General features: G+C 37.6%; 1 protein-coding gene across 4 annotated transcripts in view; it reads left to right on the plus strand.

Moving 5' to 3' along the window:
- The window catches only part of LOC134806098 (synaptic vesicle glycoprotein 2B-like), a 31077-nt gene extending 17086 nt beyond the window's left edge, over positions 1–13991 (plus strand). For 2 of the 4 annotated variants that reach the window (XM_063779369.1, XM_063779370.1), the window contains exons 4-11: positions 3284–3446; positions 3922–4043; positions 4388–4632; positions 4893–5056; positions 6849–6975; positions 7264–7547; positions 7705–7832; positions 8130–13991. In XM_063779369.1, coding sequence (XP_063635439.1) covers positions 3284–3446; positions 3922–4043; positions 4388–4632; positions 4893–5056; positions 6849–6975; positions 7264–7547; positions 7705–7832; positions 8130–8233 — 1337 coding nt within the window. In that variant the 3' untranslated portion in view covers positions 8234–13991. Of the gene's footprint in view, positions 1–3283; positions 3447–3477; positions 3598–3630; positions 3749–3921; positions 4044–4387; positions 4633–4892; positions 5057–6848; positions 6976–7263; positions 7548–7704; positions 7833–8129 lie in introns of those variants that run through there. The other 2 variants (XM_063779372.1, XM_063779371.1) reach the window with 2 other exon arrangements.
- The last annotated feature ends 1879 nt before the right edge of the window (positions 13992–15870 follow it).

The following is a 15870-nucleotide window of genomic DNA, read 5'->3' on the forward strand; positions in this document are numbered from 1 at the left end:
ATGCAGAGGACGATGGTTTAATTCCAGCCCCCAGGGCTGCCCAGGCAATGGAGGCCTGTCACTTTTATTTTGTATACTTCTGATATTTATTTCAGTTTAAACCTCCGTTATGTTCGCGTTATAGTTCTCAATAATCTCAATCCTAGGCTTTCGAAGTATAGCACTGATTTAATTGACTGGTAGCAATACTCTTAAGTTCATTAGTCCAGCGGATCGTACGGTGAACCACGATAAGCTTGTCCAAACACTTGCTTCAATCCAGAGTTTTGCTCTGGTTGTTCATTGAATGACAGACGTGCCCAGCTGGCTGCTCTTTCACCATGATGACTCTCCTGGGGGCCTAGTCAATATGACAATCTTTCATAATGTATGGAGTTAGATACGTGACTTTTTGTAGCACCTGCCATTCCGATACATTTTTTGTTTGTCGATGTACAATTGTCAAATAATGAATAAAATCAGGCGTTACTTAGCGGAACTCCATAGTAATTAAAACCTAAATATTACTTTGCTAAATCCGCGAAAAGACCACGCAAAACTCTTTCTTTCATTTTTCTTTCTATTTTCTTTTCGCGGGTTAGCAAACTAATATTTTGGTTTTAATTAGTACGATTGTCATCTTGGCTAGGCCCCCTGGCAATTCAAAGTAGTACGGTTCGCCTGTTCTATGTACTAACCAGTGGGGTATATTGACTAATAATTATCAGTCCTCGCTTGCTGTCGATTCTCCATGACGATCTTGTCATACGGAGAGCAAGATTGAGCATTTAACCTTTCTGACTTTTTATCTTGTCACGTGGTAAAGTTGAATGTCATTGCTCATTTTCAGTATCAAATACCCTTAAATCACCAATTAAAAAGGCCAGTCAGTAGCAGCCAATTAAGTCTGAGGTGCCGGAGACAGATTCTCTGGACATTTTTATCGCCTTACTTGATAAATATGTTCAGTTTTCATGTTAATGATTATATTGAATTATTATTGTTGAATTACTCAATGTAATCATTACTATGAAAACTGAACTTATTTATCAGGTAAGGCGATAAAAATATCCAGAGAATCTGTGTCTCCAGCACCTCAGACATTTATTTGGCTGTAATCTTCCACACTAACATGTAATGGCAAAGTTCATTGCTCAGTCGACAATAATATTTTGTTAATACGAACGACATGAGGTTATCGCGGTTTTATCGTTGAGCAATTGCATGAACTGTTGCGTTTTTAGTACCTAAGTAGGGGGGCGTGATAAGTGAACGCTAATTGATGACTTCTGACCCAAAGAAGATAAATATATCGTCATCAATTTGTACAAGTCTATTAAGACTAGTGGACTTATAGAAATTCTCAGGTCTTGACATAGAATTACCACGTATTTTTATAGTTACCGTGGAATGGGGTTACTTTGATCAATTTCAGAATTAATATTTATTTATCTCCCCGAATATGGAATTTAAAAAAAAATTAAAAAAATGACAATATCGGTTTTTGCTCCTGTATCGATTTCACCAATAATATATTTTTAAATACTAATGTGTCCTTTGAAAAAAAAATCTAAAGTGGTGATCAACTTTAAACTTAATTTGGGGTTACTTTGATACCCCCCTTTTTTTCGACGGAATTCGATAGTAATATCCCCCCTATAGGGACTAAAACTTCAAAACATTACAAAAAAATCCGTTCGCAGGTTTAGGATTTAAAAGGATTTTATTGCCTTTGGGGTTACTTTGACAAAGAGAAAAAAGGTTGGCTTAGAAAAAATCAACTTTATTGCAAAAACGTCTCATATTTTACTTATTTAAGGTAAGAAACATAATTGAACAATAAAAACTATCAAAATTTATTAACAATATGTAATAACAATACGATGATGTACGGATGCTTGGCATATCGACGGCCTGCCTTCGACCACTTCTGTCACAGCCCGGTTTAAAAAAAATTCAGAGTAGTTCCTAGATGCTCAGGCATTATTCTAAAACAATAAAATACAAAAATCAGTTAAAAAAACCTTCAATATCTAAATAATCTAAAAAAAACTATATGTCGTCCGTTGTCATTGATCAGTGATCAAAGTAAACCCTTATAGGCGATCAATGACACCCCATGCCACAAAAACCGAGATACTAAAATGGCCGCCATGATTATGATTTGCAACAAGAATCGATGTTATAGGCCGATACATGCCTGATTCAATGGATTACATCAAATTGATGTATTTGCTACATAGAACATTGTACATTAGAAGTTATACAGGCTATTAAAAGTACACAAAACTGATACTTGCATATTTTAATTTTTTTCCCATCGATCGACATGCTTGATCCCACGGACACAAATCACTAAATGACAGTGACGTTCAATCTTGCCAACCGTAAAAAAAACAATCCATAGGGTGCGTTCAGAAAGCGTAATATTCGAGTTTGAACACGAAGTAAAGTTTTTATCAAAGTAAACCCAGGATTCAAAGTAACCCCATTCCACGGTATAGAAATTATAGATGGCCGCTGGGGCATTTCTGCATTCGCTCCTTTAACCTCCTGAGACCCAGAAGCAGTAGTTTTGTTTTTGAATTTGGAACTCTCAATTATAGTTCAAAATAGATTGTGGAATAAGTATGTACAAAAACTTGTACCGGGGGTCTCAGGAGGCTAGGGCCACAACACACACTAGCGTCTCCCGTCTCCCGTGCGTCGACGACTAGTCAACCTTATGGCTGCTGCTCAATATTTTCCATAGCGTTGACTAGACACTGATGCTCAAAAGACGCTAGTCTGGGAGGCCCTTAGTGGCAACCACAAAACATTGCATCCAAAAAGGTACGATGGTCTTTGATCAAGATCAGTCGGATAAGGGTAATACACAGTGTACTTGGTCTGCTGAAGTAATCATAATGGCCATACCGATTTAGAATTCTTAAAATATTTAAACTTAGATCTTCTAACAGGAAATACACGGAAAGAATAGCGAGTTGTCCTTGTCCCAGTTATCTCAGATTGCAATAAGTTAAGGAAAATATTTATGTAATATGGCCCGATTTTATTTATAGATATGTAGTTAACTTCTTCAATCGAAGTTAAACAAGGAAATTAAGGACTCCGATTTTAATTAGGCTACTAGTACAAAGTGCAATATATATGAGAAATCTTATAACATCTCATATATATTGTACTAGCACCTTAATCCTACTTTAAAAAATATAAATACCTCTATCCACACGCTTTAAAAATATAACTCTCCTTCACCAGCCGGGGAAAAAATGCCTCTGAATATCGTTACATTTATTTCCAGCTATGATCCTGACATCCCACATGTGGGGCTACTTAGCGGACACGCGCGGCCGCCGGCCAGTGATGATGGTTTCCATGCTGGTGTCCGTGCTTCTCAGCATACTGGCCAGCTTCGCGCCCAACCTGCCCGTGTTCGCTGTACTGACGTTCTTCTCGGCTGTGTTGTAAGTACTCCTGCCCACATGTGCTGGACACACGCGGCTGCCGGCCGATAATGATGGTCTCCATGCTGGTTTCCGTACTTCTCAGCATACTGGCCAGCTTCACGCCCAACCTGCCCGTGTTCGCTGTACTGACATTCTTCTCGGCTGTGTTGTAAGTATTCCTGCCCACATGTGCTGCACACGCGCGGCTGCCGGCCAGTGATGATGGTAACCATGCTGGTGTCCGTGCTTCTCAGCATACTGGCCAGCTTCGCGCCCAACCTGCCCGTGTACACTGTACTGACGTTCTTCTCGGCTGTGTTGTAAGTATTCCTGCCCACATGTGCTGGACACGCGCGGCTGCCGACCAGTGATGATGGTATCCATGCTGGTGTCCGTGCTTCTCAGCATACTGGCCAGCTTCGCGCCCAATCTGCCACGGGCAGATTGGGCGCGAAGGTTCTATGATTCTTATCGGTTTCTTTTCTATTTGTAGCATGTCGGGCCCTTCAGCCGTCGTCTACACATACCTGGGCGAGTTCAACAACCTCCAGCACAGGGACAAGATGGTGGCCTTCGGAGCCTCGTTCGTGGGCATCGGGACCGTGCTCTTACCTGGTGCGTTTACCTCGGATTTCATCATTCCCTTTATTGCAGTAAAATCTGTCTAGTTAAAATAATTTATTTGGTGCAACGAAACACAAGTGGGTAAAAATATAATAAAACCATTACATTGAAAAGTGTATTGGTCGAGATGCTGAAGAAAGGAAGGTCAACTTGCTTTGGGCTAGTGCGCGTCAGCTAGTAGTGATCAGGGTTTAATGGAAGACGCTTGTGTTTTGTGTTATATTTATATAACATATTTGTATAGTTTGATTTCTTGAAATTTGTTGAAAACCACAAATCGGACAATAATTTTGTATATTGACATAAAATAAATAAATACGAATTAAAATTTCCAGGTGTCTCCTGGCTAATTCTCCCACAAGACTTCGCCTGGCCAATCTCCTGGCCGGGCATCGTCTACCGTCCCTGGCGCCTTCTCGTGATCGCCGCCGCCTTACCCTACACCCTGGGCGCTGTGCTCCTGTTTTTAGCCCCCGAGAGCCCCAAGTTCCTTAACGCGCAGGGCAGATATGACGAGTGCTTGGCTACTGTGAAGAAAATCTATGGAGTCAATAAGTGGACTGACCCGGAGACTTTCCCGGTAAATATATCTTCTATGTGATTTCAAACTCAAAAACCTTAAGTGGCAGTTTGCGTTCTTTGTATGTTCGGACTGTAACGGTCACGCACAGTGCGTTTCAGAATTAGATCATAGTATGCATGTGCTTCTTAATTGCTAATCCATCTTTTGTACCATATTTTATGCAAAATAAAGATATTTGATATTTGATATTTGATATTTATTTGATACAGCATGCCCATGAGACAAAAAATATTGACATTAAAACTTTATTCTTTCAGATCAAATCATTGGTAGTGGATCCGAGTGCAATGACAGCTAGCAGCGGCAAGGGCATCACGGCTGTTTTGAGTTCCATGTGGGACCAGACAGCGCCTCTGTTCAAAGGGAAACTCCTCAAATGGACCTGCCTCACTTGCTTCGTGCAGTACGGGATATTCTCCGCGTAAGTTTAGAAACTACTTAAAGGCTCTTGTTCTCCATCATATCTCATCATATCTCCGGAAAAAAAATATATATATATATATATATATACAGGGTGGAAAGGCACGACGATCCTTTCCGGAAATGGGAGATAGTTTAGCCTAAGCTCTATATTTTCTCCATAGAAACTATGTTAATATGGGCAACCGTTTCTAAATTATGACCTTTTAAACATCCACGCAAAAAACTACTTTGTTCTAACCCTAACAGGTGACAGGGTCAATGAACTTACTTGTAAACAATCAGTATTCGACAGGAAATTATGCTAATTTGTTGCCATCTAACCATTTTTAGGTCTGCTTACAGCACGGTAAGAATCATTGCAGGATTTTCGCTTTCTTAGTGGTTCCACTTGTTCAATACTTGAATGAAATAGTTATGTTATTCCTTAATATTAATAATACTAACCACAACATTGTTTACAACGACAGTTCAAATGGTGACATTGACAACCACTCAAAAGTACGCAATCGTCTTATAAATATCTCTGGTTTCCTTGACTGATAAAAAGGTTTTAGTTTCTTAACACGTTTCACAAAATTATTTTCGAATAATTGGAAACTATTTAAAATAATAAAAAATTACATGTAGGTTGTGTTAGTTGCACCAAATGAACTTGCAAAAATGAAATACTAAGAATAAATCAAGAATAAATACTTCTTCAATACTAAACTAACAAACCTTCTTGCGTGGTAGGAAATAGACAAGACGTCTGATGTTTGAAATAAAATTTTCATTGAACTATACTTATTGAATGTCATATTCTTCAAATAAAAATGTTAGATGCTCGTGGCTATTTAAATTTGTGGGGCTGTGTAAAAGATATGGTGTACCAAACCAAACGGAATGTGAAACTGCGGACGAAATGAGACAAAGGCTAATTGGTGCTTTCTGCGGAGGATAAATGACGAAGAGCATACACTATATCGCATGTGCATCGACATACTCGGGTACCGGCTGCGGCGGCGTTGTAATACACGGAGGTACATTTGAACACCGTATGTGAAAAGAAGATAGTATTAAATATTGGAAAAAAGTAATTATCTAAGAAAGTAATAAAATTGTTTGTAATATTTTTGCATGCATTTGATTTATTTGACATTTATGCGTCATTCATACATCATTGCGATACTGTCAACGATCGGAAAAAAGTGTAAAGTCCCGAGCTTTCCCGACGGAGATCCTTAATCTAGCCGTCATGTGCACATGCTTTATAAAAAGTAGTATTTTTGCAATTTTTATTTTTTACTCAATTAACGATTCTTACCATTACCAATAGTCTCTGTATCACTTAAACGACCTAATACTTCCGGGAAGGATCGTCGTGCCTTTCCACCCTGTATATATATATCATCCGAAAGACAGCCATTGTTAGACATAAGGTTACTTCGACTACACAACGGGCGATCGATAACCTCTTGCTTGCCCTTATTATGCGTATGTCGATTTCTTAATAGGGGGTGCTTGTCACCGTTATCTCATCAGTTTCTTATAATGCTGAACCAGTTTGTCACATTATTCTTTATTTTTCCATTCCATTCAGTTCATCGTATTTTACTGAGCACTTTACATTTTTCTTCACTTTTTCATTTTATTCTAATCATAATCTGCAACCTAACTAGTTAGACTAGACATGTACATCAAAAAGCGGCAAATAAATTGTCACTTAGTATATTAACCTGTGTTCCTTTTTTTTTATTTTTTTATTTTTTATTTATTAGTATATTAACCCAGGTGTTAATTATTCCTTCCAGGTGTAATGGATTCTACGTGTGGTTTCCTACCATCCTCAACTCGCTGGCCAACCACAACGGTGCCGAAGACGCCAGGATATGCGAGATTTTAGACGCGAGCCAGAAGGCTGCCGCGAATGCTACTGATGTAAGTTTATTTAAGAACGCCTTAATACTTAAGCCCTTTAGGTGTTTTTCGATCCACTGAAAAAAAAAACATATGCTCCTAGGTAGGAAGAAGAAAGAGCCTATCAGTAGGGGTTCCTATTTTTTTACGAGAATGGGTCCTGGGATCACTAGTAAGATCAATGGAAAAGTACATTATTTCAATCAAGAAAGTTCCACAGCGGTTCAGTTACATACAAAATCAATCCTTTAAACTTACATACTTTTTCTCCACTGTACCCTCTGATCTGATCTGTTCCTTTTTATCCAGGCGATCTGCGACGACACCATGAACACCGAGACCTTCGAGCGCTCCATGTACATCGGCTTAGTCTTCTGCTCCATGTACATCGTGGTCGGCTTCCTCGTGGACTTCGTGGGCAAGAAGCTGATCCTCCTGACGATCCTCGGCGGCGCCGGACTGTGCAGCATCAGTGCTCATCTGGCTACGAACCAGCAGACGGCGGTGGTTCTCTTCGCCGTGTTCCAGATGAGTGGAGCGTGTATTGGCATGATGAATGCTGTGGCTGTGGAGTTGTTCCCGACTAGATACAGGTTTGTAAGCTCACATCTGAGGGAAAACACTATATGGATTAACCACTTCTCTCTAAGGCGTCCAGAAATTTTGGATTACCCCTATTATCTCAAGGGCTACATTGGACCCTTCTAATTATTTTCAACCAATGATTAATAGTCTACAATCTAATTTCAGGGCTATGGCAGTGTGCTTATCAATGATGATGGGCCGTTTGGGGTCTGTGGTGAGCTCCAACCTCATCGGAGTATTCATGAGGGCCAACTGCGGCATCAGCTTCTATCTCTTCGGAGGACTCTTACTCAGTAAGTACCATGATGCTTTTTGAATCCAGAAATACCAGTCTTATTACCTAATCAATAGAGTTCTCTATGTATACCTTTTCCGGCTTCTTAACTATTTGAAATCATCACTCTATGGTCTTCATCAGTCACTTTACCAAATTTGAAAACCACTTGTAAAGAATTACCGAAAGCAACGAATTTGCTCCATATTCTGAGGAACTATAAAAGAAAATATGAACCACTATAGACGTGCTTACGATAGGTAGGTAGGTATTTGAAGAGTTCCATTAACAAAACTTTCCGATTTCTCTTTTTCAGCATGCTGCGCAGTCTGCCTCACTCTTCCAGGCAAGAAGAAACGCGTGAAACACACCACAAAGAGCGTAGAACCAACCCAAAATGAAACCCATGAACCCGTATGAAGCGATTCATAAATTAACCACGAACCCCTTTCGTCTGTTCGTCTATTTGCATCTCTATCGCTCAAATATAAATGGACGATAGAGAAGTAGATAACGAAATTATGATTTTCGATGTCCGCGGTAGATCTAACCTGGTATTTAGGAGGCTGTTGTATTAAGCGTTGGTAAAGGTCGAGAAAAAGATGATGTGGCGTCGTGTCTTTTGATGCACGATGAAAGAATTTCTGTGGGAAAATATTGAAATATAGCAAACACCCTAATAGTATGACAACTGAGTGCCTAAGTATCTATTTTTGCAGAATTTATTATTTATTTATTTAATCTTCATTGCACAATACATGAAGGTACCAATGGCGGACTTAAATGCCTTAAGGTATTCTCTACTAGTCAACCAATGGGTAAAACCAGAAAGATTAAGTATAGGTGCAGTGAGAATTTAATAACGGATACTAAGTATATTGTTAACTTCCATGAATTTATTTATTTATTATTTTATTATATAACGTAAAGAACGCAGGGAGCCCAACTGAGCGATGTTCGGTGCATGGCACCCATTAGAACCCGGAAAAGTAACATGCGAAGTAAATATGTATAATGTTATGTTGAAATCTCAGTTGGCATTGACGACATTTAAAAACAAGCGATATTAAAAAACCCAACTTATAGTCTGAGAAGAAACTGTAGAAAATAATTAAGGGCGCCACTTCCTACGTAACTGTCACATTTTTGACGTAAAATGCTTAAACATGGCAACATTTTAATACGGATTTTTTTTAGTTCCATTTTTTTTATTTCTACTAATTTATGTCGCACTATACTAAACTATGGAACTAACACATTAGGGTTATCAACCCGGAAATTTACATAAGTAATTAATAAAAAATCCATCACTAATATCAAGTTATTATCATAAAAAACCGGGCAAGTGCGAGTCGGACTCGCGCACGAAGGGTTCCGTACCATAATGCAAAAAAAAAAAAACGAAAAAAAAAAGCAAAAAAAAAAACGGTCACCCATCCAAGTACTGACCACTCCCGACGTTGCTTAACGTTGGTCAAAAATCACGTTTGTTGTATGGGAGCCCCATTTAAATTTTTATTTTATTCTGTTTTTAATATTTGTTGTTATAGCGGCAATAGAAATACATCATCTGTGAAAATTTCAACTGTCTAGCTATCACGGTTCGTGAGATACAGCCTGGTGACAGACAGACGGACGGACGGACGGATGGACAGACGGACGGACGGACGGACGGACAGCGAAGTCTTAGTAATAGGGTCCCGTTTTACCCTTTGGGTACGGAACCCTAAAAATCAACCGTGGGGTCATTTACTCCACTCATATGAGGGGACCGGGACCTTATTGAGGGTTGACGCACGCGACGCCCTTGTGCCGTTATCGATTACGTTGACCCTAAAATTTTGAAGATGAAACCAAATAAAAAGTTGGTAAAATACACTGGGTCAAGCAGATCTTGTCAGTAGAAAAAGGCGGCAAATTTGAACAAGTGCGAGTCGGACTCGCCCACCGAGGGTTCCGTACTTTTTAGTATTCGTTGTTATAGCGGCAACAGAAATACATCATCTGTGAAAATTTCAACTGCCTAGCTATCACGGTTCATGAGATACAGCCTGGTGACAGACAGACGGACGGACGGACGGACAGCGGAGTCTTAGTAATAGGGTCCCGTTTTTACCCTTTGGGTACGGAACCCTAAAAATGTAGGCGCGAAAGGATATCGTCCCATAGAAAATTTGAATTTCGCGCCTTTTCTACTGACAAGATTTGCTTGACCATCTATAGCTAAAACTGTGAATACGCTTAACACATTCAACACCAAGAACCCGACTGTCGGGTACGGGTACACTGTTCGTAGCGACTACGCGCTACATACGACGAAACCGTGGCTACGCGCTACGAGCGTAACCCGTAGCACTTAGTGGTATTGAATGTGTTAAAAGGAAAAATGGTACAGACAGCAACACTCCTAACTGTAGGTACATCGGTAGACCTTATTACAAAAGACATAAAGTCCACCGATATACAGTTAACAGTGGGGGGATGGTATACTTAAACTGGGGCTATTAAAAAGTTTAACAATACACAAATTAAGAATAAGAATAAGAATCTTTTATTTGCGATAAACATTACGGTACATCGGTGTTCATGCGTTAGGTGGTAGGTTTCATGTTTAACCATAAACGGTATGCAAAATATGTACAAAACTTAAAAACTATCATGCAAAACATATAATGTCTCTATTTATATATATTAATTATTAATGTCATACAGGTCAAGTCTAATTAATTAAATTTCATGTCGAAGAATTCATTTGTGCTATAGAAATTGTAGTTATTTAGCCATTGATGCAATTGTCGCTTGAATGCTATAATAATTATTATTTGGGCATTCGTGTAAAAAAGGTAATAGAAAAATATTTTATCTACACACATATCATAAACTCTCTATGACGCCTTCAAAATCCGTAAATAATGGCCCACATTACGATAAACTGTTTTGTTACAGCAAATTTCTTATCTGTGAAAATGTGGTAATAACTTCATTACTATATCAAAATCGATTTGGTAATGCATTTTAAATTTCGAACATCTCTGAATAAAAAAAGCAATTTGATTTGACCCCTATTCTAATATCAGTCGTCATGACGTTTTATTCGAAATCAAATGACAATTGCATACAATATTGACAAATCCCGTATGTAAGTTGGTATCGGACGATATGGTAATCGACCCCGACTCTAGTTTGTCTCTGAATTAAAAAAAACTACGGATGCGTGACATACGTGAAAAAAGTTTTCCTTTGCCGCCATTTGACGTACAGTTTATATTTTAATTAATTTGTAAGTAAAAAATAATTTGTTTTGTTGTTTTTAAAGTAACTATAACAAAAGTTTCGTGTAAATTGTGCGATAAAGATATTTCGGAGACGCCAGCTCATATCCGCGAGTTCCGCCAGAGAGGAAAGTGCCCCAATGTCGGTTGTAATATGAGGTTAGTGAATATATCATAGAAAGTTTATAATATGTGTGTAGATAAAGCAGTGTATGTAACTGTACATAATTAGGCATTAAAACACTCGTGTGATACTATTATGAAACTCATTTCATTCGTTTCATAAACCCACACTCGTATTTTAATGCCTTTCATTATGTAGCAGTCACATAAACTACTATTAACTTCAAGGTCCTACCCATTTAAAAATAATATATAGGTACCTACCAGTAAAACTAGCACCTAGGTACTTGTAGACACTTTACAATTTATGAAAAAGTTATTATCATTTTATTATGCCATAGATATCATGTTATAGGATTTTTTTTTCGATTAGATGAGTTTTATAAACCAGGTGCAGCAAAAGTAACTAAGCAAGCTTTGTAGATCTTATTTATTTAAGAGCGTGTATGGATAATTTTCAACACCTTGGCCGCTTAGCTATTTTCGCTGCTGACTGGTCCATAAATGCATTTATTTTATTAAAACTGTATGTATGTAACAAATTATAAGATAAGATAATTCTTTATTGTACAACCGTGTTACAGAGGTGTTATGTAGTACATGTGAGTTTCAACGGTAACCTAACTCGGGTATACAATGGACACTTAAAACTAACTTAAAACTAAGAAACACATAACTATTATACACATATATGAATATATGAATTACAGATATTGATATTTATTATTAACAAGGTTTTTTCAAATAAATATTATTCCATTCAATTCTATATATATCTATACAGAGTAGACAGTATCATGATTCATGAAGAATATAATTCAAAGAAATCCTTGAGAGAATAGAATTCATTATTTTTAAGCCATTTTTTAGACTACGCAAAAACTCTATGTCATCTAGCATTTTTAATTCATCTGGAAGCTGATCAAAGACGCGAATGGCAGTAATATATGTGCTTTTATCGTATGTTTTATTATTGACTAGAGGCAGTTTCAAGTTATACTTATATTGAGAATTGTTAAACCAATAAATTGAAAGTGCCCACCAATGACTAGTAGGTAGCGGCAGTGTTGCCAACTTGGCATAAATGATGCCAGATCTGGCATAATTTCACTCACTTTGGCACCAAAATTTTCCATTTAGCATCTGGCATATTTTTTAGCATAATTTAGTCTTAGCCAAGTTTGCAGCAACAATATGCGCCATCGCCTTATGTGGTTTATATTTTCATATGAAGTTTGACTTTTGTGGACGGATGGACGTCGACGGACTATATATGAATATATTTTTTTTATGGCAAATAAATTCAGTTAAATTGACCTCTGATTTTTTCGTGGATTGACAATTTGAGTTCCGTTTTGCAGATTTGACCAGCAATTTAATCAGGTCGGGCGAAAATTTGTCCTATCTGGACTGGCCTTCACTGATCTTGTATGTATTTACCTACATGTATAAAATGAGCATTTTATACATAAAATTGTATAAAATGAGCGCTGTCTCGCCAACAAACTGCATTCTACGTAGTTTGGCGAGTAACTTTAAAATTGATTATGTATATGTGCCTTTGATAAATAAATTAAAAAAAATAAAAAATAAAATTTATAGCGGGCCTACCACGAACGTCGATAATGAAAATTTCGAGCAACTACCTCTTTTACTCCAATTAAGGCGTAATTAGATTGACAGAGATAGTTGCTGGCAATTTTCGACTTTCAATGTTCGCGGTTATACGCCTGAAATGGAGAAGCTTTGCTCGCATTTTGAGCTCACTTGGTCAATAATAAGGCTGGCCACAGACGTACGGAATGACAGGTGCAAACAAGACATGTATAGTTATGTGTATAGCGACGTCCCGTTCACACCTGACCGTCCGGAAACCAAATGAAAATTCCGTGCGTCTACGGCCAGCCTATATTGCCAAACAACAGCAGACTCGTAACCGTCGTAACTATATTCTGTTAAGCCATTCCGTTAGTTTACTAACGGAATCCGTTCCGTTAGTTTAAAAACGACAAATTAAAAAAAAAAGTAGGCGCGAAGGATTATCATCAATCAAGGATTATCAAAATTTGAATTTCGGGCCTTTTTCTACTGACAAAGTACGGTGTTTTTTAGTGAATATTTTTAGACACCATATTATAATTTTAAGTGTCTATTTTCAAGTGACATTTTAGCATTTTTTTTAGCATATTTAAAAAAACTTTGGCATAATTTTGGCATAATCTAGACATTAGTCTAGCATTTTTTCAAAATCCGAGTTGGCAACACTGGGTAGCGGGTAGTAAATTGAATTATAAATAAACACACGTAGAATTATATACTAGTACTTACTTACAAAAATATTCATACATTAAAAACTAGTACTTATACTTTAGATTATATTTTAGTAGTAAAACAATAAAAGGTACTATTATGTCAGGGAATATGGCAAGTTATGCGACGTTGTATGTGATACTTAGTGTATTGAAAAAACTACTTTGTGCCATTAACTTAACGTTCAAATTGTATTGAACGACTCGACTGCCAATAAATATTATAATTATATTTTTACACCTGGCAATGAATGTTCTGTGATGTATTTGTACTTACTTATAAATGTAATTACTTAATATATTAGTGTAATCGTAATTACTATTATCATATCTAGTATGTTCTATTTTATAGTAATAATAATAAGCACTATGTTACATGCACTTGTTATTTGTTCACAAGCATTGTACCTCATAGTTAATTATAGCAAATTTAAATAGGAACAAATATTAATAAAGAATATGAACTATTACCTACATACGATTTTTATTTACTTTTAAAAACTAGCTTTAAAAATAGAAAAACCGGCTACAAAAAGGATACTATATAAAACATTATCCTTTTTATATAATAATGTTAGAAAGTCGGTGCCAACCAAACCAAAACCTTAAGACGAAACGGGAGCTGAGCTAAAAGTCAATTTTGAGATTTCAAGCTGAATATACCCGTCGCTCTGACGGGGCGTGAGAGACTGTATTTGTGTGTGTAATGCACGCACACAGATGCGTACGCTTGCACCCGCGCGCGCCTCATTGCCGACAATTTGCAATGTTATTTTTCGTGCGTTACTGCCACGAGGCGTTCACTTATTACTTACTGTGTTGCGATTGAATTTTTTGACCCGGCTTACGTTTACGGAACTCGATAATCTTTCTACTACTGTGACTTGGCTTTGTTTACTTGACTTTGCTGATCAGCTTATTGTTTTGGACTCCGTGAGTTGTGGTTACCTATTGGACCGCACGCAATTCATCTACCTTTATTCAAGTAATTAAGCGTAATTAGCCGAAACCTTTATAAGAGTGTAATTCATAAGAAGTACATAAGATATAATTTATGTACTGGTTTGCTGTTAGCTTTTAATTGTATCACTTTACATATATGTTACTCAAATAACTAACACGGTTACACTGTTGTAAGAACATTATTTTTCAGGTAGGCCTTATTATACCTACTATAGGCCTTATTACCTCCTAGTACCTTAGTAGTAGTAGTACTACTACGGAAATTGATTCAAAGACTCAAGACTGACTTAAGTGGCAGTAGGGTGTAGGGTTTTTTCTAGGCTTAATGAGTTCGCTGAAGCTTATTTTTTATACTTAGCGCACAGAACCACTAGTTTAACAGTATCAGCTCTAACCACATGTCACCATTTTGTCCTTTACGTAACAAACTCAGGGGCCCAGAATATCCGATGTACCTATCAAATCAAGGTTCTGTACCAAATAAGGCCCGGTTATTATAGTTCGTTATTTTTTAGCATTAGAAAGAAGGTAAACAATCATGACGTGTCTTTTTATTAATAATTATTGAAAAACGCTTTCAAAAATTAGTTTATATTACTTATGAAAGCAAAAGAATATAAAAAAGTATATGATTAATACATACATACATACAATCACGCCTATTTCCCGGAGGGGTAGGCAGAGACCACGGATTTCCACTTGCTACGATCCTGACATACCACTTTCGCTTCCTTCACATTCATAACATTCCTCATACACGCTCGCCGGTTTAGGGTGCTCTTGCTCATTAATATGATTAATATGATTTATAATTCTAACATATTTGCTATGACTTATTTTTCAATGGTAATTTTTAATAAGACATGTCAAAATCTGTTACCTTAATGCAAAAAAAACGAACTTTAAGCGTGCTAACTTTCAAAATTTCATTTTTTATAAGATAGTACGTAGGTTGTTCCATAAGTCTTGCAAAAGTGTAACTTCTTATTAAGCTTTTTCAAAATAAAAACTATCACTGTTTATACACTTATGCATGCGTTCAAACCATGTATCAAAAATGATCTTCCACCGCTCCTCCGTGACACTGGCGCAGGCTTCATCCCATGCACTCAATAGCTCGTCATCAGTCGCAAACCGTCGTCCTTTAACTGGCTCTTGATCAGCGGGAAGAGACCAAAATCGCACGGTGCAAGGTCGGGGCTATAAGACGGGTGGTCCAGCACAGTAAGCCCCGATTGCTCCAAAAACTCCTGAGTTCTGATCGCTCGATGAGCAGGAGCATTATCATGGTGGAAGTGCCAACTGCCCAGTTGAGAGTTTGGCCGCAGTTTCTTCAGCTCGCAGAGGACTTGAGGCAAGCAAACCTCAGTGTACCAGGTAGCATTGACAG

This window comes from Cydia splendana, chromosome 2, assembly GCF_910591565.1.
Source record: "Cydia splendana chromosome 2, ilCydSple1.2, whole genome shotgun sequence".
Taxonomy (NCBI): Eukaryota; Metazoa; Arthropoda; class Insecta; order Lepidoptera; family Tortricidae; genus Cydia; species Cydia splendana.